At 34.1% G+C, this 24560-nt stretch overlaps 1 protein-coding gene and 1 long non-coding RNA gene across 5 annotated transcripts; one reads left to right on the top strand and one right to left on the bottom strand.

Annotated features, from left to right (window-relative positions):
* Positions 1 to 313: 313 nt before the first annotated feature.
* On the bottom strand, positions 314 to 22568 carry LOC103908642 (myelin-associated glycoprotein). 4 transcript variants are annotated; one of them, XM_073923969.1, is made up of 13 exons: positions 18658 to 19039; positions 12659 to 12718; positions 11694 to 12074; positions 11277 to 11573; positions 11096 to 11195; positions 10045 to 10077; positions 6111 to 6143; positions 5942 to 5989; positions 5154 to 5180; positions 4885 to 4926; positions 2917 to 2979; positions 2199 to 2217; positions 314 to 2004 (listed from the first exon to the last, which is right to left on the bottom strand). In XM_073923969.1, the coding sequence occupies exons 1-13, from the start codon at positions 18671 to 18673 to the stop codon at positions 1939 to 1941; spliced, it is 1185 nt and encodes a 394-aa protein (XP_073780070.1). In that variant the 5' UTR covers positions 18674 to 19039; the 3' UTR covers positions 314 to 1938. The 4 variants fall into 4 exon arrangements, with proteins under 4 accessions (XP_073780070.1, XP_068069885.1, XP_073780071.1 ...); XM_068213784.2 differs by lacking the exon at positions 18658 to 19039 and adding an exon at positions 14529 to 14577; XM_073923970.1 differs by lacking the exons at positions 6111 to 6143; positions 10045 to 10077 and having other exon boundaries at positions 18658 to 18731.
* On the top strand, positions 20293 to 21212 carry LOC141377908 (uncharacterized). The gene is made up of 2 exons (XR_012391023.1): positions 20293 to 20340; positions 20489 to 21212. It is a non-coding gene; the product is annotated as an uncharacterized lncRNA (long non-coding RNA).
* Positions 22569 to 24560: the final 1992 nt, after the last annotated feature.

The raw sequence follows: 24560 nt of genomic DNA, 5'->3' as shown, positions 1-24560 counted from the left end.
ATTTCAAATCTTTGATCTCACTGGCAATAAAAAGTAAATTCACGTATACAGAAAATTCCCCTTAAGCTTACAGTATACATTTTTGCAACATTTTATGAACTAGAATCTGTAAAATATATAAAATGAGAGACTGTTTAAGCAGGGCATCAAATTACACACAGTACTGCGACAATGGTTTATGGTCACGGTCACTTTTTCAGATTGAAAAGCGAGTCAAATAATGAGAAAAGAAAAAAAAAAGGAAAATTTATAGATCAAATTTTCTGTAAATATTTGACAATAAATAGACACAGATTCCAAATGACAACTGAGGTTGTGTTGATTTTTTACTTTATTAAACATTTAGGATACATGGTGTATATATATATATATCATCATGAAAAAACAAAAAAGCAATAGTTTATAAAGCGTAATTTAAAAGCAGATCACAAGTCAAAAATAAGAACACCCAAACTAATGTGTTGGGGCAAATATTTAATACAATTTTAATAAACTTATAAATTTTAATAAATTTATAGCAAGATAAAGAATATATTTTTTAGTAGAAATGTTAACATTTTTGAGAGACATTTTTTTATATTCAATTAAAGTCAGAATTTTTCACTCCCTTGTGATTTTTTTTTTAAATATTTCCCAAATTATGTTTAACAGAGCAAGGAATTTTTCACAGTATTTCCCATATTTTTTTTTTCTTCTGGAGAAAGGCTTATTTGTTTTATTTGGGCTAGAATAAAAGCAGTTTAATTTTTTAAACCATATCAATGACAATATTTTGAGCCCTCTTATACTAGCAATATTTTTGTTCGACCAACAACCATTGTTATACGATAACTTGCCTAATTACCCTAACTTGCCTAGTTAACCTAGTTAATCTAGTTAAGCCTTTAAATGTCATTTTAGCTAAATACTAATATCTTGAAAAATATCTAGTAAAATATAATTTACTGCCATCATGACAAAGATTTAAAAAAAACAGTTATTGGAAGTTAGTTATTACAACTATTTTGTTTAGAAATTATGTTTAGAAAAAAAAAAAACATTATTATTTAGCATAACATTCGCAATGATATATATTCAGTTGAAGACAATATTATTAGCTTGTGATTTTTTTTTCTTTTTCAAATATTTCCCCAGTGCTGATTAACAGAGATATTTTTCAATCAATTTTAATAATAGTTTTAATAAGTAATTTATTTTGTTTTTGCCATAACTGCCATTTTTCTGACTGGCTATGGACTCACCTTCACTTTTTATGTGGAAAGAATTAGATACAGTACACCACCTCTGAGAACTCTGTACAATTTGATATAATGATAAAATGAGGAATGCAGTCTTTGTTTCTAACACAACATAAAGCCTAATAATGTTGCTTAATTTCTAAAAATTGGAACATTTTCTTCTCTCTCTTTTGCTATGTTGTTTTGTAGGCCATACGTTTCTTGTATGTCGCCATTTGCCCTTGTTTCATTCTTTAGTTTAAATTTTACACAGATTGTTGTTACGTGAGGGCTTTGTTTGTCTGTCAGTTCTTTGTCTTACTGTGTCTGCAAAAACAATAATATAAAATGATAGATTTTTTAAAATCTTAAATTGTTATATATTTATTAATATTGATATACTTTTATTATACGTTAATATTTATGTATTGTCTTTATTCCAGCCAAACATACATATACATGATATATAATTTAATATAAAACAAATTAATTAATTAATTAATCTAAAACTATTTAAATTTTACAGGAGGGCTAATTATTTTGCCTTGAAAATCTAGACATATATCAATATGGCTTACTACATATATTAATATGGTATACTATGTCTAAGCCATGATAGGCTGACTGTAAAATGAATCACAATACTATATGTAACAGGAATGCATGCTCTATCTTAGCCTGTGTGAAGTCTACAGTCTTCGTCTGGCAAGTGGCATTTTCTTCAGATATTTCCATACAAGTTTAAATCTGCCGTGTTGGTGTAATCATCATCATCATAACTTTCAGCCTTCATTATAAAAGAGAACAGAAATACATAAATTCACATTAGGCAGACAAAAACACATTTTACATAACATGAAAATGTTTTAGATCACCTACAAGACATGACCCCCAATACTTAGAAATAGATGTTAATGATAATAAAACAATTTTCACAAGAAATACAGTAATAGACTAAGTAATAATAAGGTATATACTCACAGTGTAACATTTGCTCTGACTGGAGTTAACCATGAGGAAAAGAAAAGAAAAGAGGTAAATACATTGATCAGCAATTATTAGCATAGCAAACAAAACATTTGTTTATGATGTGTTTTTTTTTTTTTTTGGAGGAGGGCAAACCTTTTAAACACGCTGAATGGAATTATAATTAAATTATTATTATTATTATATTACATTATTATAAGCGAAGCAGTGGCGCAGTAGGTAGTGCTGTCGCCTCACAGCAAGAAGGTTGCTGGTTCAAACCTCGGCTCAGATGGCGTTTCTGTGTGGAGTTTGCATGTTCTCCCTGCATTTGCGTGGGTTTTCTCCGGGTGCTCCGGGTTTCTCCCACAGTCCAAAGACATGCGGTACAGGTGAACTGGGTAGGCTAAATTGTCCGTTGTGTATGAGTGTGTGTGTGAATGTGTGTGGATGTTTCACAGAGATGGGTTGTGGATGGCAGGGCTTCCGCTGTGTAAAAACTTGCTGGATAAGTTGGCGGTTTATTCCACTGTAGCGACCCCGGATTAATAAAGGGACTAAGCCGACAAGAAAATGAGTGAGTGATTGAGATTATTATAATATTTAAACATAATTGTACAAGATGATAACCTCTACTAGACTCTCTCAGCAAACAGGATTATTTAAGCACTAAGTACATATATTAGCCATTTAATTAATAATTAATGTTTTTTTTTTTGTTTTTGTTTTTTACCTCTTTGGTGATGGCATTCGAGCTTTGGAGAACTCCTTGTCTCCAAACCCTGCATAGTTCCTCCTGTCAGGACATATACAGTAGATAACTCAGTGATATGTAATTTAAAGTGTCAGTTCACCCAAAAGTGAAAATTACTTTATAATGTATTCTTTCTCATTGTGATTTTAAACATTCTTTAGTTTCTGTCTTTGGTTGAACACTAAATAAGATATTTTGAAGAATGCTGGTTGCTGGGATACATCAACTTCCATAGTAGGAATAAAAACAACTAAGGAAGTCAACGGGCAACCAGCAATTTTTTGATATATCTTCTTTTGTGTTCAACAAAAAATAGAAACTAATAGCTTTTGAGTGAAATTAATATACTGTGGCTTCTCTTTAAAGATATAGATTCACATATAGGAAATGTGCATGAAAAAATCTAGATTGTAACTCTTCACAGCATGGTGAAAGAAGTAAAAAAAAAAGTACACTTTTATAGAATACACTTATACATTTTGTTTATCCGCAGTTTTTATGTTTTTTTTTTTTTTTTTCAAAGGTTCATAATGTTCCTGGGAAGTAATACATATAGATCAAAAACAGTTCTGCCAATTCTATATGAGATTTTAAAATTCAAATAAAGATTCGATTTCCTAAAAATACTTATTGACTGACTGTTTAACTTTATAGAACCTCAGTGTATTGTCAGGAGCCACAGTCAGTGATTTTACTTTGCCTGTGTGACTCTCAAAGTGCTGGTAGCTGTTGACTTGCATTTTAAGGCCCCGTTTACACTAATACGGTTTAGTTTTAAAATGCTTAAGTTTTGTTACTGTTACACTTTCCATCCACACTACCTTAAAGATTTTGAGGCCCAACAACGGAGCATTTTGGAAATGCCAAAGAGGCTGTTTTGGTTTTCAAACGCTGCTGTTCCATGCCAAGTGTAGATGGTGGAAAACGGAGACATCTGAAAACTGAGGCGTGGCTGCAGACATCTGCCTATGTGATTGGGACTTTTTTTAAATATTAAGTAGCCTACACACAGTTCAGTCTTGCATCCTTCCTTTTAAGTTCAGACTTCGCAAGTTTAATATAGAAAGCAAACTCCCGAGGACACATTGGGTAAAAAGGGAACAGTGTACTTTATGTCATTCGCATCACCCTGGTTACACTGTTTTAATATCTTAACAATAAAATGAAAACATGATATGAGGAACTGCCTATATGCATTGTGGTATTAACAACTTAAGACACCAAAAATGTTGAGGCAAAGTTTAGCTGCATATTTATACGAGTGTCATTTTCACTGTAAATTTATAACAAAACTGAGCCTACGACATAACTGCCTCTTTTCATTTTCCTTTAAAAATACAAAACATACCCTGTTTCTTTTGCTGAATATCAGTTTTAATAATAATAAATGGTCAAAAGTATAACATACAATAAGTTTAGGAAATTAAAGCAAGCAATCAGTCAATATTACCTGAGAACAAGTAATAAATTCAAAAGACCATTAGATGAATTAAATATCACATTTAACAACAACAGTAAGATGAGATCCAGCGGTTGATTCTTGATGAACTGTCTGACGTGCGCTGCTCTCACCTGGGTATGTGTTCTCAAAGTAATAGCTGACTGCCTGGAGCTCAGATGTCCTATACGCTGCAGTGCATGCAAGAGTGTGTGTGTGATCACGTGATGTGCGTTTTCAGCGGTGTAGTGTGGACGGAGATCTGTTCAGAAACGCTAGGTGAAACGCCAGTGTGAATGTGGATCGCTTGCATTCTAAAACACTGTTTTAAAACTAAAACGTATTAGTTTAAACGGGGCCTAAGAATCAACAAAATAAAAATCATCCCCTTTAATCCCCTATTGAAAAAAAAAAAAAAAAAAAACTTGATGAGCAAATTAATGGCACATTTTTGTTTTCAGGTGTACTATTTCTTTAAACATCATTCAAACTAAATAGCAAATACTTACTTATTGTCAAAGCCCCTGTCAATCTGATGCCTTTGATCTCTCCTTTAAAATATAGGAAACAACAGATATTAGTCTTTAGGTACATTTTTTGACCAAACATTATTTTCAAAAGCTCAACTATTAGTTTTTCTCTTTTTCCCCTTTATTTGGTAATTTTCTACAATATTAGTTTTTGATTTTACTAAGAGCTGAACACTAAAAGCATAAAAATTGCTTTGGTACAAGTAAGATTGTGTGTTTAACAGATCGAAGCAGAAGTATGTTGATACCTTGAAAATCGACTCCAAATAGACCTCCTAAATCAAAAAGAAGAACAGAGAAATGCAAATGAGAACAGAGCATTTTACTTTTATTCTGGTCATGTCTAACATTAGAGCTTGACGCTTCACATGTACCACCAACAGTGATGAGCATTTATTTATCAAACCACAAGCTGGTGAAATGGTAGTGATAAAGGTCTATCTCTATTTAAAAACGAAGTTTAAAATAGTTTGTGTAAATGAAGTACTCTGTGAACACTGTAAAGACTCAGACCCAACAATAGTTCTGTCTCTTTAGATTTGACAATATTGTTGATTAAACCAGCTTTTCTGCTGTTTAACTGCATTGTTTACACATACAAAAAGCAATTACATGAATTAAAATTCTTCATAATTAAAAACAAATTTGCTAAAATTAGCTTCGAATTCAATAGTCATACAGACTTTGTTTGTAATTCATAAATTTATAATTGTATATTTTATTTAATCTTGTATTTAGTTAAAGCCGTGTCAATTTCATTACACAATTAGAAACATTTGAGTCAATTTTATCATATTTGACAAATTAAGACACATTTTTGAGAACAATTATGACAAAATACATTCAATTTCTTGATACATAATCATTTTCACAAACTTTGGATGACAGATATTCAATCTTACAAGTTCAATTCCAAATGAGAGATTTTTAGTAACTCTTTACTATTAACAAAAGCCCATTTGGTATATTTTCAAACGGAATATCAGCAGTTCTGCTTTGTTGCAGAAGAGCACATAATAATCTTTTGTGTACTTGCCTCTGCTCTCTGCCACCTAGTTCACTTCTACCTTCGCCTGAGCGAAACCTGTTTATCACACAAACAAGAAAGATAATTATTATAATTTTCAATTTCATTATCATAACTAATGAAGACTGCATGGTTAATGCAATACAGATGGCAAACAAAAAAATTAGATGCTAGTTACCTGCGAGACATTCTTGAGAGTCGATTCCACACTCTAAAAAACATATTATAATAAAATAAAAAATGAACACATGAGATTATTAAATCTACAAAAACAATTACTGTATGATTACTTTTTACATTCTATTATATTGGTAACTTGGGGAAACTTTATTATTAAATACTGATATTGGTAAGTCGGGTAAACTTTATTATTAACTACTGGAAACAAGTCTATGTGCTTTTACCAGCAGGAAACGTCTTTAACCACAGCGTACTTTCCCCTCCGCAATTCTCACATACAAAATAAAACATCATCATATATAGTTTGACTATTTGTATCAGGAATGTGATCCGCAGAAAACAAAAACATAATAAATTCAAATATAATTATAATAAGGTGTTGACGCCATATTGGTTCCCTAAGCAACACTTCAGTGAATACTGTCGTCAACATTTGATCAAAGGTTTTGATACATTTTAAATGTGGACTACTGTAGCTTTTAAGTTACTATAAAGTACCTTCTGTTAAAAGTTCATTATGGAATGATCAATTCTGTTAACAAAATCTTTATTGATAAAAGCACGCTCTGTACACTTTAAAAGCTAATTTATTATCAATCATTTAAGGCTAGAAGCACATCAAGTTAGAAATTTCAAAAGTACAGAATTGAGTACTTAAATAAATAATAAAAAAAATAAAAAACATTCATTCCCTGCTAACATTTATTTGGTACTGAGCAGATTCTGAAACACTGCTGATTGGCTATTGTGTTCATAAGCTAAACAGACATTACTGTGATCCTAAACACAGATACACAGACTCAGGAGCATTTGAAAGCTACATCCATCAGAGGACCTGTCTATGAGCTGATATATGAGCAATTCAATGACTTTCAAATGCTCCTGTGTTCATGTATATGTGTTTGCATTCTATGAACAGTGTCAAGACATACTCACAGTAGCCAATTACAGACAGATCTCTTGAGTTTATAAACCCCAATGGCCAGTCGATTGTGTTAAAGGATACACTCAACAGAGATCAAAAAGCAACAGGGAAATGCTTGCACCAAAATTAAACAAGTAAATGTAGTAGACTGGTACTAAATTCTGTACTTTTGACATCCCTACACGAAACACTGAATTTCTTGTTTCTGTTTCTGAATCTGTTTCGACATCCCACTGAGGGAATATGTGGGTAAATGTCTTTCTTGTCTCTCCTTCCTTCCCTTTTGTTCCTTTTCTCCATTTCCCTCCCTTAATAAAGTTTGCTCAAAATAGTTTTTATGCAAAATACGTGTAATTTTTCTATCCTTGTGGAACTTGTACACTGCTATCCTTTCCACAGAAGAAGATCCTCATAATTATAAAATCATAATACAGATTTGCAATTTTAAGAACTGTAGAGGGTGTGTGCTTTTTCCACATCTTATTTAGAGCAAATCCCAATTTCCTATCACAATCCAAATTGGACAATATTTATCTTGATCTGATGGAAAAATTGCAAAAGACAGCAGCCAGAACCCATTATGTTTATTCATAATGACTATTATATTTACTGGATTTTGTCCTTACTGCAATTCTATGACCAGGATAATGACATTACTGAGGCAGTAAATGCATTATTAGTCATTGATTTCACCTGTCACTAAACAAGTTGTACAAAATGTGATTTGATAATGAACAACCTGTAAAAATCTAAGCCAAATGATATTTGTAATATTAGTAACCTCTGTAACTGCTGATTTTTTTTTAGAGGTTTTCACCTTTAATGACAGGATAGTGGAGATTTACAGACAGGAAAGTATGGGGAGCAGAGAGGGGAGGGATCAGCAAAGGATCTCGAGCCGGGAATTGAACCCGGGTCGCCGAGAGCACCTGGATGCTATATGTCGATGCACAAATGACTAGGCTATTGGCGCCAACTAACCTCTGACTATTAATGGTAAAGCTACAATTTGAGATCTACTTTTGACTGGAGTATATAGACTTGTTATATTACTTTATATTACTGATTGCAATGTAAAAATGTGCACCATTTGTAAAGCTGCTTTAGAACAATAATTGCGAAAATCCCTTTCAGTTATTCAGTTAAACGGAATTGAAAAATATGACTTTGGCCCTTTTGTGTCAAAACAAAATCGGTACACATAGATCAAAAACACTTTCACACTCTTTTTTTTTTTTTTTTTTTACTTTTACTGACATCAGTTTCTTTCCTAACATCAGTCCTGATGATAAAAGTAAAAGTCACTAATTTTAAGGATGCAGACCGTTTAGATCAGGGGTCTCAAACTCGCGGCCCGCAGGCCATTTGCGGCCCTCAGTGCAATATTTTGTGGCCCGCGCCGACCGCTGTACACTGACAGAATCAGCGGAGCGGGGAGAGAGAGCGCTCCCCACTCCGCTGATTCTATCCATACACAGCGGTCACTGGCATTCCCCGCCCGCCGTGTAAACAAAGGGGCGGGGATGCCGGTGACATCACCATGCCCCCTGCCCCTTTGTTAGACGCTGTGACTGGCGGGAAGTGTTAGGAGGGAACTCGCGCTGGCCAGAACCAAGGTAAGCTGTTCCCGCCCCTGCCTGCCACTTAGCTACCTAGCTACAGCCTGCATCTTATATATATTATAGGTAGATACAGACTGGTACAGACTGATGTGACTGGAGTGGGGTGGGGGTGTTTTATTTATACATATATACGCCTTTTTTTTAGGTGAGGGAATGGAAGTTTTGAGTGAGTTCCCCCACTTTTCTCCCTAGGACTTGGCCTTTTTGGGAGCACATATTTGTGTGAGAAGTTATTCTCTACCTTGAACTTCAATAAGTCAAAGTACAGGTCTAGACTTAATGATGATCATCTTCAAGCCATACTGAGGGTCTCAACTGCTTCCGCTCTAAAGCCAAATGTGGTTCAGATTTGTGAGAAGAAGCGCTGTCAAGTCTCTGGCCGCAAGGAGTAGGCAAAAGATGCCATGTTCAGAAGAACTGTTCATAATCTTCACTCAATGTTCAATTAATGTTCAGGACACTTCATGTTCAGAAAAAATAATTAAAACTGTTAATAATGACATATGAGGACTTTTTTTTTGTGAAATCCCTTATGCGGCCCAGCCTCACCCAGACTTTGCCTCCTGCGGCCCCCAGGTAAATTGAGTTTGAGACCCCTGGTTTAGATAATACCAATGCTGTTTATTTAATGAAAACTCAAATAAATGTAATATTTTTCCACATGCTAAAGCTTAGGTTTCAAACTTGATTCCTGGAGGGGCACAGCTCTGCACAATTTTGCTTCAACCCTAATCAAACACAGCTGATCCAACTAATCAAGCTGTTCAAGACTACTAGAGACTATTAAGCACACTGTAAAGCCCAACAGTAAACTTTATCAAATAAAATGAGCGTTTAACTCAAAATTGATTAAAAGTTAATTTACTCATTTGAAAAGAGTTTTGAACTCATTGTTAAAGGTAATGAGTTAATTAAATATCTTATTACTTCAACCTAAATGGAGTAAGTTCACAGTACTCATATAGATTTTTTTTTTTCAAATGGTTTGAGTTAACTTAACCTATTGGGTATTACAGTACTCAGTTGTTTTGAGTTCTCTTAATTTATTGAGTTTTACTGTGCTCAAGTTGTTTTTATTTACTCAAACAGATTAAGTTTACAGTACTCAAATACAGTATGATTATTATTTTTTTTTTTTATTTTTTTACTAAATAGCTCAATGGAATCGGTTTCCTCAAACAGTTTGAGTTACCTTTACTTTATGGGTTTTACAGAGTTGGAGGTGGTTGAAGCTAAACTATGCAGAGCTGCAGCCCTCCAGGAATTGAGTTTGAGACAGTTTAAGACCATTGTACTAAAGGCTAAGCTAAATGTTTTGGATTATTATAGTCTTGGCAATCACACAGCATTTTTCTGTTAAATAGTGGCTTAATATTACTACTCACCCAACTCCTGATTGAAGATCAGCAATGCGTTTCCTGTGTGATTAAAATTTTTACACAAATTGTTACTGAGAGATATCACAATGCATTATCAGACTATCACATAATAAGAAACCACTGTATTTACATTAAATATTTGTATTTTGGCCAATGTAATTTTTATTGAGATCCTTCCTCGATGGGTATGTTTAAATGGACAGCAATACTACAATTGTAATACAATTATAGGACTCTGATTAGGAGTCTGCCATGTGAACAGCAATAACCTTAATCAGAATACAGTCATAATCAAACTAAACAGAAAACAAATTAAGACATGTGGAGTATTCATATCTTAGTCACATTATTAAAGTGCAGTACTGACATTTAAAAACTGCAATCAAACTATTACCAATTTGTAGTCAATTTCGCTACATTTTGCAACAGAATGCAAACCCGACAGTTGTCTCCATTCTCCATTCAAAACCCCTCTCTACCACCAGAAATTACTACATCCTCTCATCCACTACCTCAGAAATTGTCATGGGGGCATGAATGAAAAGTTAGTGAAAGAAATGGCAGAGGTGGCCTGTTGCTTGATTTTTTGTATCCGCCATCGACTGTTTGCACGCATAGCGTGAAAAATTAACTGCGTTTGAACTTGAACTGTTGTTGGGCGAAACGCCAGAGGAAACTATCGCTGTGACGTAATAATGTTAATCGAACTATGTACAAAGCAACATTCAAAAAGCAACTCATGTTAGCACCTTAATCATATTATTGTCTTACTCAGATTAAAGCAAATAGTTAGATTACTGATGTCCATGTAAACTTAGTCAATGACTTTGCACATGTGAAACACAGAAACCACATACTGTATGAAATGCACATGGGAAATGTGTATTACTTGCTTCACATGGGAATGCACACTTCAGGTGATACACACAAAATCGTTCTAAATACACATATTATCTCATGTGCATTTCACATGTGGTTCTTGTGTTTCACATGTGATTTTAACAGTTTCACATGTAAAATTTCTGTAAGGGTATAATAAAGTCAGATTAAGGCCTACCTATATCGCTTGACAACAAGGAAACACACAGTTCCAACCAAAAGAGCCGCTCCAAGTCCAGATAAGGCGGGTATGATGATGTGACTGAGAGTTGCTTTTTCTGGTTAAGGAAGAAAAAAAAACTCCTAATCACTTTTATGGATCACTGTACATCAAATTCTAGATGTGTTTTATGCAATACCTTTCACAAAGACAGGACGGCTGGCTTTCATTTTACCCTTGACATTCCCGTGGTACTTGACTGTGCATTCGATAGAGGTGTGACTGTCCTCCTTTGTTGGGGTGAAGGTCAGGAGAGACTCTGCTTCCCAGTTTCCATGACCCAAGCTCTTGTAGCTCGAGATGATTTTTCCTGAGTGGTTCCAGCTGAGAGAGGGCTGGTGGGTCGGACAGGTGTGTCTGACAGAGCATTTGAAGATTGCAGGTTCCCCCTCAAGAACAGACGTCTCAGCCTCCACCACAGGATTTGGTGCTTCCTCTATATGCATATTCCCAATCACAAAACATATATTTTCTATTTAGTTTTGTTTCTCTATTTTGTACTGTGATATTTGCAAGCATTAAAAAAATGTTTTTACAACAGATCAAGCACACTTACCAATCATATTAATTGACACACAGTTTTCCGCAAAAGAGTACTTGTCTTCTGGAGCTGTTTCTAATTCCACCCTGAAGCAATACGGGCCATTGTCAATGTTTTTCACTTCATCAATCTCCAAGGAGCAGTTGGAACCACCAAGTGAACCAATCAGTTTTGTGCGACCTTTAAAATTGTCTTCAACCAGTGTCTTGTCTCCATGAAAGATGATGTCATCCCATTTTTTTTCTTTGTGCCATATGCCTCTAATACGATCAGAGGGCTGCTGCTGAGCAGGGTATGTGAATTTACAAGGCAACACCACACAAGACGAGACCAGAGCCTCCATTTTATGCTCTACATCCACCTTCCAAACATCAGCAAGCACGACTTCACAAAAAACTGCAAAAAAAATATAAAATCTGTGAAATATTTAGCTCTTTAAACTTAAAGGACAGTTCAACCAAACATTATAAGTTGCTGTTAATTGTCTGACCTTCAGGCACAGATGTTGGTGACCCATGGTAATTCATAAACTGCAAGTCAACAGCTATTGGCACTTTTTAGAGTTAAAAAAAAACATTATGTTCTCAATGATAATGTTTAGCTTCTCACACCAATCCTTTGTTTGAACTTAACAAAATCTCAATGTATTGTCTTTTTTCTACTGTTTTGGCTTTTTTTTTTTTTTTACTTAAATTGACAAGGCTCATTACCTTGCAAGTTTTGAATCACCAAGAGCGATGAGTTCAGACAAAAATCATCTTTACTGCTCTACTGAAAAAAGATTAAAACATTTTGAATGGCCCATGCATGAGTAAATTAACAGCAAGTTATAATTTTACAATAGTCCACACAGAAATTGTATTCACAATTTAAAAATATTGAATAGAAATGACCAATAAGAGTAACATGAAATGTTACACAAAATGCACACATATAAACACTTGCACTATAAAACACTAATGAATGTTTTAAAATCATACCGTGAAGCCAAAAGAGAAAGAGTCCTGTCTGTCCACCCATACTAGCCTGAACTCTAGAAACTGAGGAGGCAAAAACATGTCAAATATGGATTTGTTTGCATGTACAATATTTTTTGCTTAAAGATGAGGAAATGCCTATTCAGTGTTCATATTATTCTGAGATTTAATGCCAAGTAAAATATTTCTACTTATTTTTATTTATGTTTTGTTTCAGATAGTGAAATAATGCAAATTATCATATGCATTTGTTTATATTGTGTCAATTCTTATTCACCAAGAAGGTTTATACAGATTCCAAAGGCAGATACCGATAAGATCAGGGCCAGGGGCCTGTTCCATAAACCAAGCTTAGAGAAAAAGCCAGGCTTATCTTGGTAAGTCAGGTTTATTAATGGCCAATTATGTTTTATAAATCAAATTTATGATAGTTCAAACTCAGTTACTCTGGCAATTTATGCTGGGAAACCAGCCTGGTCCAGGGCAGGTTACCTCTCAGGGTAAGTCTTAAGTTCATCCTTAATCAAAGTAATGTTAACATTCGCCTGTCATAAATTGATGGCATTTTAATTTACTAAACCTAACTCCTAATAAACTCATAATAATGATTAAAACTTTATGGTCACTTAATATTAAATACCACACATCTTTAGGAATAGAATGACAATACATTTAAATTTAATAAAATAATGCAATAAGTTAATGCAAACAAACAAATGCAAACTACAATATTTCAACTACATTTTATATATTTTTAAATGTTTCTCTTGATTTTTTCCAGTTTTTTTAAATTTTATTTAACATTTTCTCCCAACATATTCATTTGGGTGTACAAATTTTTGGACTGTGATCATTGGTTAATTTTTTGTTAGATTAGTTTCATATTTTGCTTTAGTACTGAATAATGTCCTGCAGAAAATATTAATTTACAAAAAGAAATCTGTGAGGGGTGTATTTAGCAATATACAGTTGAAGTCAGAACTATTAGCCCCCTTGAATTATTAGACCGCTTGTTTATTTTTCCCCCAATTTGTGCCTAACGGAGAGATTTTTTCAACACATTTCTAAACATAATAATTTTAATAACTCATTTCTAATAACTGATTTATTTTATCTTTGCCATGATGACAGTAAATAATATTTGACTAGATATTCTTCAAGACACTTCTATACAGCTTAAAGTGACATTTAAAGGCTTTACTAGGTTAATTAGGTTAACTAGGCAGGTTAGGGTAATAATTAGGCAAGTTATTGTATATCGATGGTTTGTTCTGTAGAAAATAAAAATTTCTTAAGGGGGCTAATAATATTGATCTTGAAATGGTTTTTAAAAAATTAAAAACTGCTTTTATTCCAGCCAAAATAAAACAAATAAAACTTTTTCCAGAAGAAAAATTTTCATAAGAAATAATGTGAACATTTACTAGCTTTGTTAAACATCATTTGAGAAATATTTGGAAAAGAAAAAAATGCACAAGAGGGCGAATCATTTTGACTTTAACTGTATATACATACATACACACACACACACCCATACACACACACACACACACACACACACACACACACACACACACACACACACACACACACACACACAACCCACACCCATACACACACATTTAGTTCTCCATCAATGTGTATACATATAAACAATACTTTGCCAAACTGATTTGTACATCTGTTTAACAAGTGGTACATACTGTATACATCTAAATTTATTCTTAAACAAAATAAAAGTGCAATAAACAATCATTGTAATTATGGATTATATTAAAAGAACCGTTTAAATATACTAAATAATAAAATTTAACAACTTTGTTATCATATATTAGTACAAAAAAAGATTTTATAAAAAGAAAAGGTAACCTACTTTAAGTGATGTGATGTGCCTTCAGTGACTGAATAATGAACTCAGCTGCATTGTAAACCACATATGTAAATTGTGTCAAAAACACACCCACATCAAGAGGAAGTCCAATCCACCATGCAGACTTCTGAGAATTCTGTGTATTTTTCATTTCTCATTTTTTTGCATCCCTTGAGAGTGCTGAAGATCATCAGAGTGAAGTCCAGACCCAAAGGCAGAAGTTTAACTGTTAGTGAAAATTAGCATATTCGACTTTCATTCATTCATTTTCTTTTTGGCTTAGTCCCATGAACCGCCAACTTATCCAGCATATGTTTTACACAGAGGATGCCCTTCCAGCTGCAACCCATCACTGGGAAACACCCATACACTCTCATTCCCACACATACACTATGGACGATTTAGCTTAACCAATTCACATATACCACATGTCTTCGGACTTGTGGGGGAAACCGGAGCGCCTGGATGAAACCCACGCCAACACGGGGAGAACATTCAAACTCCACACAGAAATGCCAACTGACCCAGCCAAGGCTCGAACCAGCGACCTTCATGCTGTGAGGCAACATCGCTACTCACTGCGGGACCCCAGCACATTATACTGTGAAACGGAAAACATTCTGCTTCACAACATTTTCATTCGATGCTGAAAATGTCAACAAAATGTCAAAAAAAAATTTAGGTGCCAGTGACATCAAAATTATCCTTGTCTGAAACACCCAGTGGATGGACGTGACCCTCAGTTGCCAGCGCAATGATATCATTGTAACCAGGAGATGTAACACTGACAACAAGGGTAAGGATCCAAATGCAGGTTATAGCAGGGATGGTCAGGTAAGCAATGGTCAATACAGGAGCAAACAGATGTATACGGGCAATCCAGAGCAGTAGTAGTCGTATTAGCAGGCAAGTGGTCAAAAGGCAGGCAGCAGACAGGATTAATCAAATAAACAAGGCAAGGATCAAAAACACGGCAAAACAAGACAAAAGAAAACACATTGTAGTGTCACAACAGATAACAAGACTCAGCAACAGTGTTTGTGTTTGAGCAGTACTTATTGTCCATGAATCAGTCCTTGAGGAGCTTCAGCTGTGCGAGTGTAATCAGTCAGGATCTAGAACATGTGTGTGAATGGAGTGCATGTATGAAGTTGTAGTCCATGAACTGGCCGATTTGTAGTTTGTATGAATGTTTTCCAGCGACCTCTGGTGGTTAGATCGCTGGTGATCATGACAATCATACAGTCTATTATTGCGATATATTTATAGGGTGTGATGTCCTATGCTGAAATGCAGTAACCTTCAAAAAATGTAGCTGTAATCTTTCTTTGTGCTTCAGTCATTGCTGTTCTCTAACTTTGATCATAGTGTTTTCCTTAGAGTTAAATGCTCAAAGGCCTCAATTATTTTATGAAACATTGTTCTGTGTTACGCTTGTACAAAAATACATAGCATGCTGTTTGTTTGTGCATCAATTGTTGGGTAACACGTACTTTTTGAGTACATTTAAAAATCTGTACTTTTACTCAAGTAAATTATTAGAGAAAAATCATTACTCTTACTTCGCTACATTTGACGATGTTCTACCATTACTGTCAAATGATAATAAATATGATTCATATGACTTCTTTGCAGATATCGAGAGGCACCGCAATGAAGAGCTTGTGTCGCGTGAGGTTGCTGTAGAGACGAGTCTCCCGCTTTTTGTTGCGCGCACACCTATGATGTGCTATTTGAAAGTAATGGCTGAAGTCGAGAAAGACGTACGAGTTTACTGCGTATATATTTATATATATATATATATATATATATATATATATATATATATATATATATGAAGTCAGAATTATTAGCACTATGTATATTTCCCCCAATTTCTATTTAACAGAAAGATTTTAGCAACACAATTCTATAGTTTTAATAACTGTTTAACAACTGATTTCTTTTATCTTTGCCATGATGACAGTACATAATATTTGACTAGATATTTTTCAAGACACTATGTGCAGCTTAAAGTGACATTAAAAGGTTTAACTAGGTTAGGGTAATTAGGCGGCTTAAAATGGTTTTAAAACATTAAAAACTTATTTTATTTAAGTCGATATAAAACAAGTAAGACTTAAACCAGAAGAAAAATTATTATAGGAAATACTGTGAAGAATTTCTTGCTCTAGTAAACATAACTTGGGAAATATTTGAAAAAGAAAAAAAAAATTCACAGGAGGGCGAATTATTTTGACTTCAGCTGTATATGTATGTGTGTGTGTGTGTGTGTGTGTGTGTGTATATATATATATATATATATATATATATATATATATATATATATATATACACATACAGTTGAAGTCAGAATTATTAGCCCCCTTTTGATTTTATTATTATTTTTTTTATATTTCCCAAATTATTTTTAACAGAGCAAGGAAATTTTCACAGTATGTCTGATAATATTTTTTCTTCTGGAGAAAGTCTTATTTGTTTTATTTCGGCCAGAATAAAAGCAGTTTTTAATTTTTTAAAAACCATTTTTGGGACAAAATTATTAGCCCCTTTAAGCTAATTTTTTTTTTTTTTGATAATCTACAGAACAAACCATCATTATACAATAACTTGCCTAATTACCCTAACCTGCCTAGTTCACCTTATTAACCTAGTTAAGCCTTTAAATGTCACTTTAAGCAGTATAGAAGTGTCTTGAAAAATATCAAGTAAAATAATATTTACTGTCATCATGGCAAAGATGAAATAAATCATAAATTCTTTCAAATAATAAATTCTTTCATCGAATACTTTTTTTACTCTTACTTAAGTATCTTTTAAGATTGTTACTTTCACGTTTACTTGGGTTAAAAATTCTGCAAGTACTTGTACTTTTACTTGAGTATAGAATTTGGATTCTCTACCCACCTCTGTATGTATAAGATATCACATACAGACCCTAAGCATGCGTCAATAGTGCCACATTTATACAGTGCTCCTAGGACAAATGTCATTCAACTGCACTGGTCAAGACAGTGTGACAATGTGAAGATGCTGGATTTACTAATGAGCAAACAAAGAAAACAAAGCATTAAGAGAGAGCATTTCATTTGTAAGATTTAGTTTACGTTTTTGTATGTTATGAACTTTTGTGCTAAACAGGTAACGTTATTGATGATAATACAGTCACTGCATTCACCATAAGGCAAAAGAGCACCAACTCGCACTAAATACTCGGCTTATGCTAGTTTGTTGAATAAATTTAGCAAACAATGTTATGAGATATGACAACAAGATGCTGTGGTGCCAGAAACTTGTTGGCTAAGTGAACGAGTCATTCAGAAAGGAGATTCATTCACAAACGAATCACCCCCTCCATCACAATGAGAAGTGAAAGTAGGAGAGGGGGTGCATTTCAGGACAGATCAAATTAAACAGGGAGAAAGGATAATACATTTTCATGGGGACAAACACATGCTCTTTGTCAGCAATGCCCTTGGTCACTTATGCATCAATGTAGAAAAGTGATGTAAAATTATCATTTTCAAAATTGAAAAAAATATTTGCATACTGACCACCAGGTAAACGATCATAGATATATGTGTATCTTGTTTTGGATGGCCACAGTCCTCCACTGTACCCTGGTCTATGGACACATTCCCTCTATAGATAAAGATTCCTATAATAGACAACAGCAGGGTAGGTGACATCTAATGTATATATCTATGTTTCTAAGCCAATAAAATGGTTGCCATCTTAGAATGAATCTGGCTAAATTTTATGACAAATTTTGAAACTTTGTCCATAACAATTGTTTGTATTTTGAGTGTTTGGCCCATGTAAGAGTGATACTCTGGCAGCATCTTTTGGCCAAATGCCACTTTTTCTCACTTTCTCTAATTAAAAAGTACAGCATACTGTAAAGTAGCTATTTAAGCTGTTTATTAGCTACTAAAACACAATCCTCTAACAAACAATAAAGGGTAGGTTGTGTCTCTTAACAGAAAAGCAGTTTGGGAATTAAATGGTAGCCAAAGCCTGTATTGCATGCTGTATGTTAAATGGCAGGTTTAGACAATATTAAAGCACTAAAGTATGTGGGGAAACATAGGAAAATTAATGAATAGTAAACAAGAAATCATCATGTACTCACCCTTCATTACAAACATTCAGAATTTGTACTCATCCAGAGATAAAAAATCAGTTCCCTCAAATGATAATGTGTTTGAAAATAGAGAGAAAAGTGGTTCATTTTTAACAGAAAACACACAATAACATTTGCAGAGGTCTTCAAAACAAAGTTACACCATTATGTTGGCCTATGTATTTATGTGATTTATATTATACTATGGTAGTTGCGTTTGCATAGTGAGTGCTCAGGTGGTAAAATTGTGAAAAAAAACTGCTTTCTATTTTCCGTAATATATTTATGATGTAAAAACAAAGTTGTAAAAACTTTTGGTCAGGAAAGCTCGTCCGACAAAAATCGCCAACATAGCTCACTCGCTCCCTCTGCCGTTTAAACGCGAAAAGACGTTTGGATGAGCAGCTCTGGGGATGATTAGTGTGAAGTCGCGCTTTATCTTCTCGCGATAGGTGAGATAGTTGTTATCCCAAAACCGAAACCAAACTTTTTTTTTTTTATGACAAAATGAAACGTTTAAATAAAATTATATCACATTACATGACAGGGATCAAAACAGAAATGTATCTTTTTAACAGATTCACAGTTTTTACAGCTTTTTTGTTCGTACATTCAGAAATCAAAAACATATAAAGATTTAGATCTTCAAGAAAAATCTGAAAGAATGGTTTACGCTTACAAAATTTACACTTGCGTATAAAATATTTGGCCAAAAATAATAAGATTAAGATTATATAATAACATTAAATAAATAAATAAATAAATAAATAAATAAATAAATAAATAAATAAATAAATAAAAAGTTTGTTAGAAACCAAACTCATTATAATGACTTTCCCCAAAATGTGTCATGGTGAAGGAATCTACAGATTCGGTGTCTACTTACAAGTGCAAAAAACACATAAAAAGTTATATGTATTATTTTATATTTCATATATTAAATAACAATACTTTTTTCCCCGTTTTCTCATTCTTTCAACCTTCCAGTTCCTCCCCCTAATCCTCATTCATTTATTCATTTTCCTTCGGCTTAGTTCTGTTATTCATCAGGGGTCACCACAGTGAAATGAACCGCCAACTCGCCTCCCGCATGCAAAAGTAACACCTATATTGATTCAGGATTTAATTTTTTTTTTTGATTCAGCATTTGACTTTACAGCTCTCATCTCTATATTTGTTAACAGACAATTTGGGCAACTTATCAGAATTATGGCAATTGTCTTCCCGGCAATTTTTGATTGGATGAACATTTTTAGGCTTATGCCTTAGCCAGAATATATAAATACATATAAATATATTTAGATAATTTACTTTAATCATTACTATTGGAATGTGAAGAGACTTTCAACCAGCACAACAAAACAAGTTTCTGAAGACAATCACCTATTGCACCTTTAAGGTTGCTAAATACCCTGAAAATGTAATCACAGCTAGATCAGATCAAATAGATCCTATCATGAGTGGTGTGAATGTTTCATTACTAATCAGTTGAAGATCAGAGCCATTATACTATTTAATCCTATTTTCCCACAATCCAGTCAAAGATCAGAAACAATTAATCTAAAGCAAAGCTGTTGATTCCACTTAATGCGAGATACAACTGGAAGTTTACTATAAACTCTCCTCATTACCTCTATTTAAATCAAAACCTGACTGCAAACCAACCAGGACATCCATTCCAGATCAGCTCAGGTAAAGTCTGTCAGTGCTTTTTTACATGTATTGTGTGTGCTGAATGATTTGTGTACATCTACTATGCAAGTTTTGTAATTCATGTTAAAAAGCTGAACCTGAAACTATTAATTAAATGTTTGATTGTGTGTGATTTTTTTTTTCGTAGAACTTAACACTTAACGATATATACCATGGGTAATGGATCATCAAAGCCTCTTATGACTCAGGACCCAGTACCAAATTTTAGGAGAAATGAAAAACTGACAAAGGATACCCCAAATGATAATGTTCCTTTTGGAAATGCTGTACAGAAAGACAAAAACTGGAAAGTACTGTCAAAGAAAAACTGCAGAGTGGCGAAGCTAAATCTTGCAGCAGGCAATCGCATCCGTTACTCCAGCCTACCATCAGCCCTGGAGCCTGAAGAACAGGAACTCATTTCAGAGCAAAAATGGGAACTGTGTAACCCTGCCTTTGTGGAGGACAAAAACTCAAAGTAATGAGCATACTGACATCTAGTGGACAACCGCTTAAAAAGGATAAGAATTTTTTATATCAGCGTTACCTGGGACTTCAAGGGTTTTTTCATTGCCAGTGCAACAGTCATGACTTTAGATGAATTGCATTTCTTTATAGCATATCTGTCATTTGGCATGTCTTTCCAATCTTTGTATCTGAAGAATTTATTCTTCATATAAGAAGTGTGTATTGGGACTGAACACTCTCTGCATACACTGTACTGTAATAAAAATATGAACTTAAATGATGCATTTGCTAACAAATTGTATAAGATTTTTCCAAATACAAAGTTGTAGTTTGTATCTTTCTTTGTTTTTATTTGCATGGATCTATCTTTAGAATAAACGTCACTTGTTTGATGTGTTTTCGTATTTGATGCTCACAGAATTCAATGACTTTCAATTTTATAATCTCACATATTCATCTCTACAAAAATGAAGTTCTCACATCTTAACAATAAATCCTAATGACTTTACTTGAAAAAAACATCCCATTCAGATGCTTTACTGCTTTTTATAGACAACCTAAGAAGTAGTTTTGTTAAAAAAGATTTACCCATGACTAGGCCCACACAGAATCTGTGCGCACAAAATTCAGCAGATTTCCGCAGATTTTTAGCCCATCATTAATTCTGTTTATTTACTTGAGTAAATGTGTGTAAATCTATATTTATTTAGTTTTTAAATTAATTACAGTAATATTTTTAACTAATATGAAAATCTTCATCTGATTTATGTACAATGCAGTTTGTACAGTAATATTTTCTGTCTTTTAGTAGAGATATTATATGAAAGACTTGCTTTGTTTACCAAATAAAGTGAATCTAATTGGATTTGCATTTTAAACATTAAATAAAAGTTTAAAAGATATTATTTTTATTTAAAATATTAAAGTTTTAGTTATGATACTCTCAAAATAAATCTGCAGATTTTTACCAAAATTCTGAGCAGAAATATAAAAAAATGTACGCAGATTTCGTCTGGCCCTGCCCATGACTTTAAAACTGTGATTTATAAATAAATAAATTTACATATATACTATTTAAATGTAGTAATTCGGGTTACACTATACTGGGAAAATATGTGATATATTGTTGTGGAGTATTGCAATAATGATATTATCACAGACAAAAAAAAAAATTATTTGATTAGCTGCTTTTTATATAATAATCGTAATAGTATTAAAATAAGCAGGTAAAGATTTTTCAGATCTAATCAATTCTAATTGTAAAACATTGTCAATTTGCACACATTCAGACTTTAAAATACTACAAATAATGAATTAAAAATGCAGCAGATATTAGGAGTCTTGTTGGCTTTTGTCTTTTTTTCTCTTATCTTGACTCAAGTCAAAGGGCATAGACATCCCTAGAGTGTATGCATGGACTTGCACAAATTTTCATTTGCACTTTTAAAATATTTAATAAAAGAAATAACAATTAATGAAGTACATCCCCTGCTGAAAAAGCCAATTTACATGACTTTGCTGCAGACAGGCTTTGAGGATGTAGGACGGTATGATGCAATTTTAAAACCGGTTTATCCTGATTATTGTTTTTACCAAACACACAGGCCAAAATCAAAACTGAATTTTGATTAAATGCACAGCCTTGGTTAATATTATTATGATGGATTCGTAGTGAACTTGACATTAAGTGACTTACACTTATTTTTGAAAAGTAGCTCCCTAAGTCCACGTCTTGCACAGTGAAGGAGTGGAAAATGTCCTTGTTTAATTTTGAAGGCGATAAAATTATGGGTGGGGACATTTCTGTAATTAGTGGATATTGGTCGGGACACGTCCCCTACATCCATGCTAATTCTACGCCCTGAAATAGTCCTCGCTGTGGCCTGTAGAGCAGTAACGCCATGTATACACTATGTCAGTGTTTCTCAACCATATTTCAGGAGGACCACCAACACTGCATATTTTGGATGTCTCCTTTGTCTGTTACACACATTACAGGTCTTTTAGCCTCTTCGTTGAGCTAACTGATATAAATCAGGTGTGTTTGGTTACAGAGACATGGAAAGTGTGCAGAGCTAGTGGTACTCCAGGAACATGGTGGAGAAACACTGCACTATGTCACGCACATTAAATTGTGAATGTGCAACATGGCGTACTGCGTTTCTGCATCTGAAATCACATACTTCCATATGGTCATGTAGTTAATTTAAATGCAGTACATAATCGAGTATTGTCCTTAACTATAGTCTGTAAATTCACACTCCGGAGCTGAAGGTGGCGGTAATACACCAAAATGCTAAAAATAGAGGAAGAAAAAAAGATTATGATGATGATGAAGATGATGATGATGATGATGATGATGTTGATGATGTTGATGATGTTGATGATGTTGATGATGTTGATGATGTTGCAACTCGCGCAACCTTAAACATCTGTTTTAATGTCTATGGTCGTTGCATGCTTTTACTGTGATGGCTGGGTTTAGGGTTGGGGTAGGTGTAGACGTTAATAACAAACACACTGTAATGTGTAATTTAATAAATAACACAAATATTTATCGTTTCTAGCAACAACAGCTTGTGCATTCACATCAACGTAATGAACGTAACCATTTACACGTATTCATTCATGAAATCAAAATATTACAGGACTGTTGCTACACATGCATGCCAGCACATGCTTGACATCGTCATACGTGAAATCGGCACACGTGATATTGACATACGTGATATCTACAAACATGCCTTTGATATATGTGACGTTGACACGTGACGTCGACATACGTCACATTGACATACGTCACATCGACATACGTTACATCGACGTTACAGCTAGACGTTGACATATATGATGTCGACATGCATGACATCAACATACGTGACCTTGACATAAATTACATCGCCATACGTGACCTTGACATATGTGACGTCGACAAACGTGCCGTCAACATGTGACATCGACAAACATTACATTGACATATATGATGTCGACATGCGTGACATCAACATACTTGACCTTGACATAAATTACATCGCCATAGGTGACCTTGACATATGTGACGTTGACAAACGTGCCGTCGACATGTGACATAGACAAACATGACATTGACATATATGATGTCGACATGCGTGACATCAACATACATGACCCTGACATAAATTACTTCGCCATTTGTGACCTTGACATATGTGACCTTGACATATGTGACGTCGACATACGTGTCGTCGACATGTGACATCGACAAACATGACATTGACATATATGATGTTGACATGCGTGACATCAACATACATGACCTTGACATAAATTACATCGCCATACATGACCTTGACATATGTGACGTCGACATGTGACATCGACAAACATGACATTGACATATATGATGTCGACATGCGTGACATCAACATACGTGACCTTGACATAAATTACTTCGCCATTTGTGACCTTGACATATGTGACGTCGACATACGTGCCGTCTACATGTGACATCGACAAACATGACATTGACATATATGATGTCGACATGCTTGACATCAACATACGTGACCTTGACATAAATTACATCGCCATACGTGATGTTGACATATGTGACGTCGACATGCGTGCCGTCGACATGTGACATTGACAGCTAGACGTTGACATATATGATGTCGACAAGCGTGACATCAACATACGTGACCTTGACATAAATTACAACGCCATACTTGATGTTGACATATGTGACGTCGACATTCGTGCCGTCGAAATGTAAC

Source organism: Danio rerio, chromosome 15 (assembly GCF_049306965.1).
Source record: "Danio rerio strain Tuebingen ecotype United States chromosome 15, GRCz12tu, whole genome shotgun sequence".
Classification (NCBI taxonomy): Eukaryota; Metazoa; Chordata; class Actinopteri; order Cypriniformes; family Danionidae; genus Danio; species Danio rerio.
The sequence above is the reverse complement of the archived record's forward strand: the minus strand, read 5'-3'. Positions and strand labels throughout refer to the sequence as shown.

Bases quoted from the DNA above. Each gene is read 5' to 3' on its own strand.
- LOC103908642 (XM_073923969.1), bottom strand. The intron at 5,990-6,110 runs GTAACTAGCATC...TGTGATAAACAG, and splicing joins CTCTCAAGAATGTCTCGCAG to GTTTCGCTCAGGCGAAGGTA. The intron at 5,181-5,941 runs GCAAGTACACAA...TTTTTGATTTAG, and splicing joins CTAGGTGGCAGAGAGCAGAG to GAGGTCTATTTGGAGTCGAT.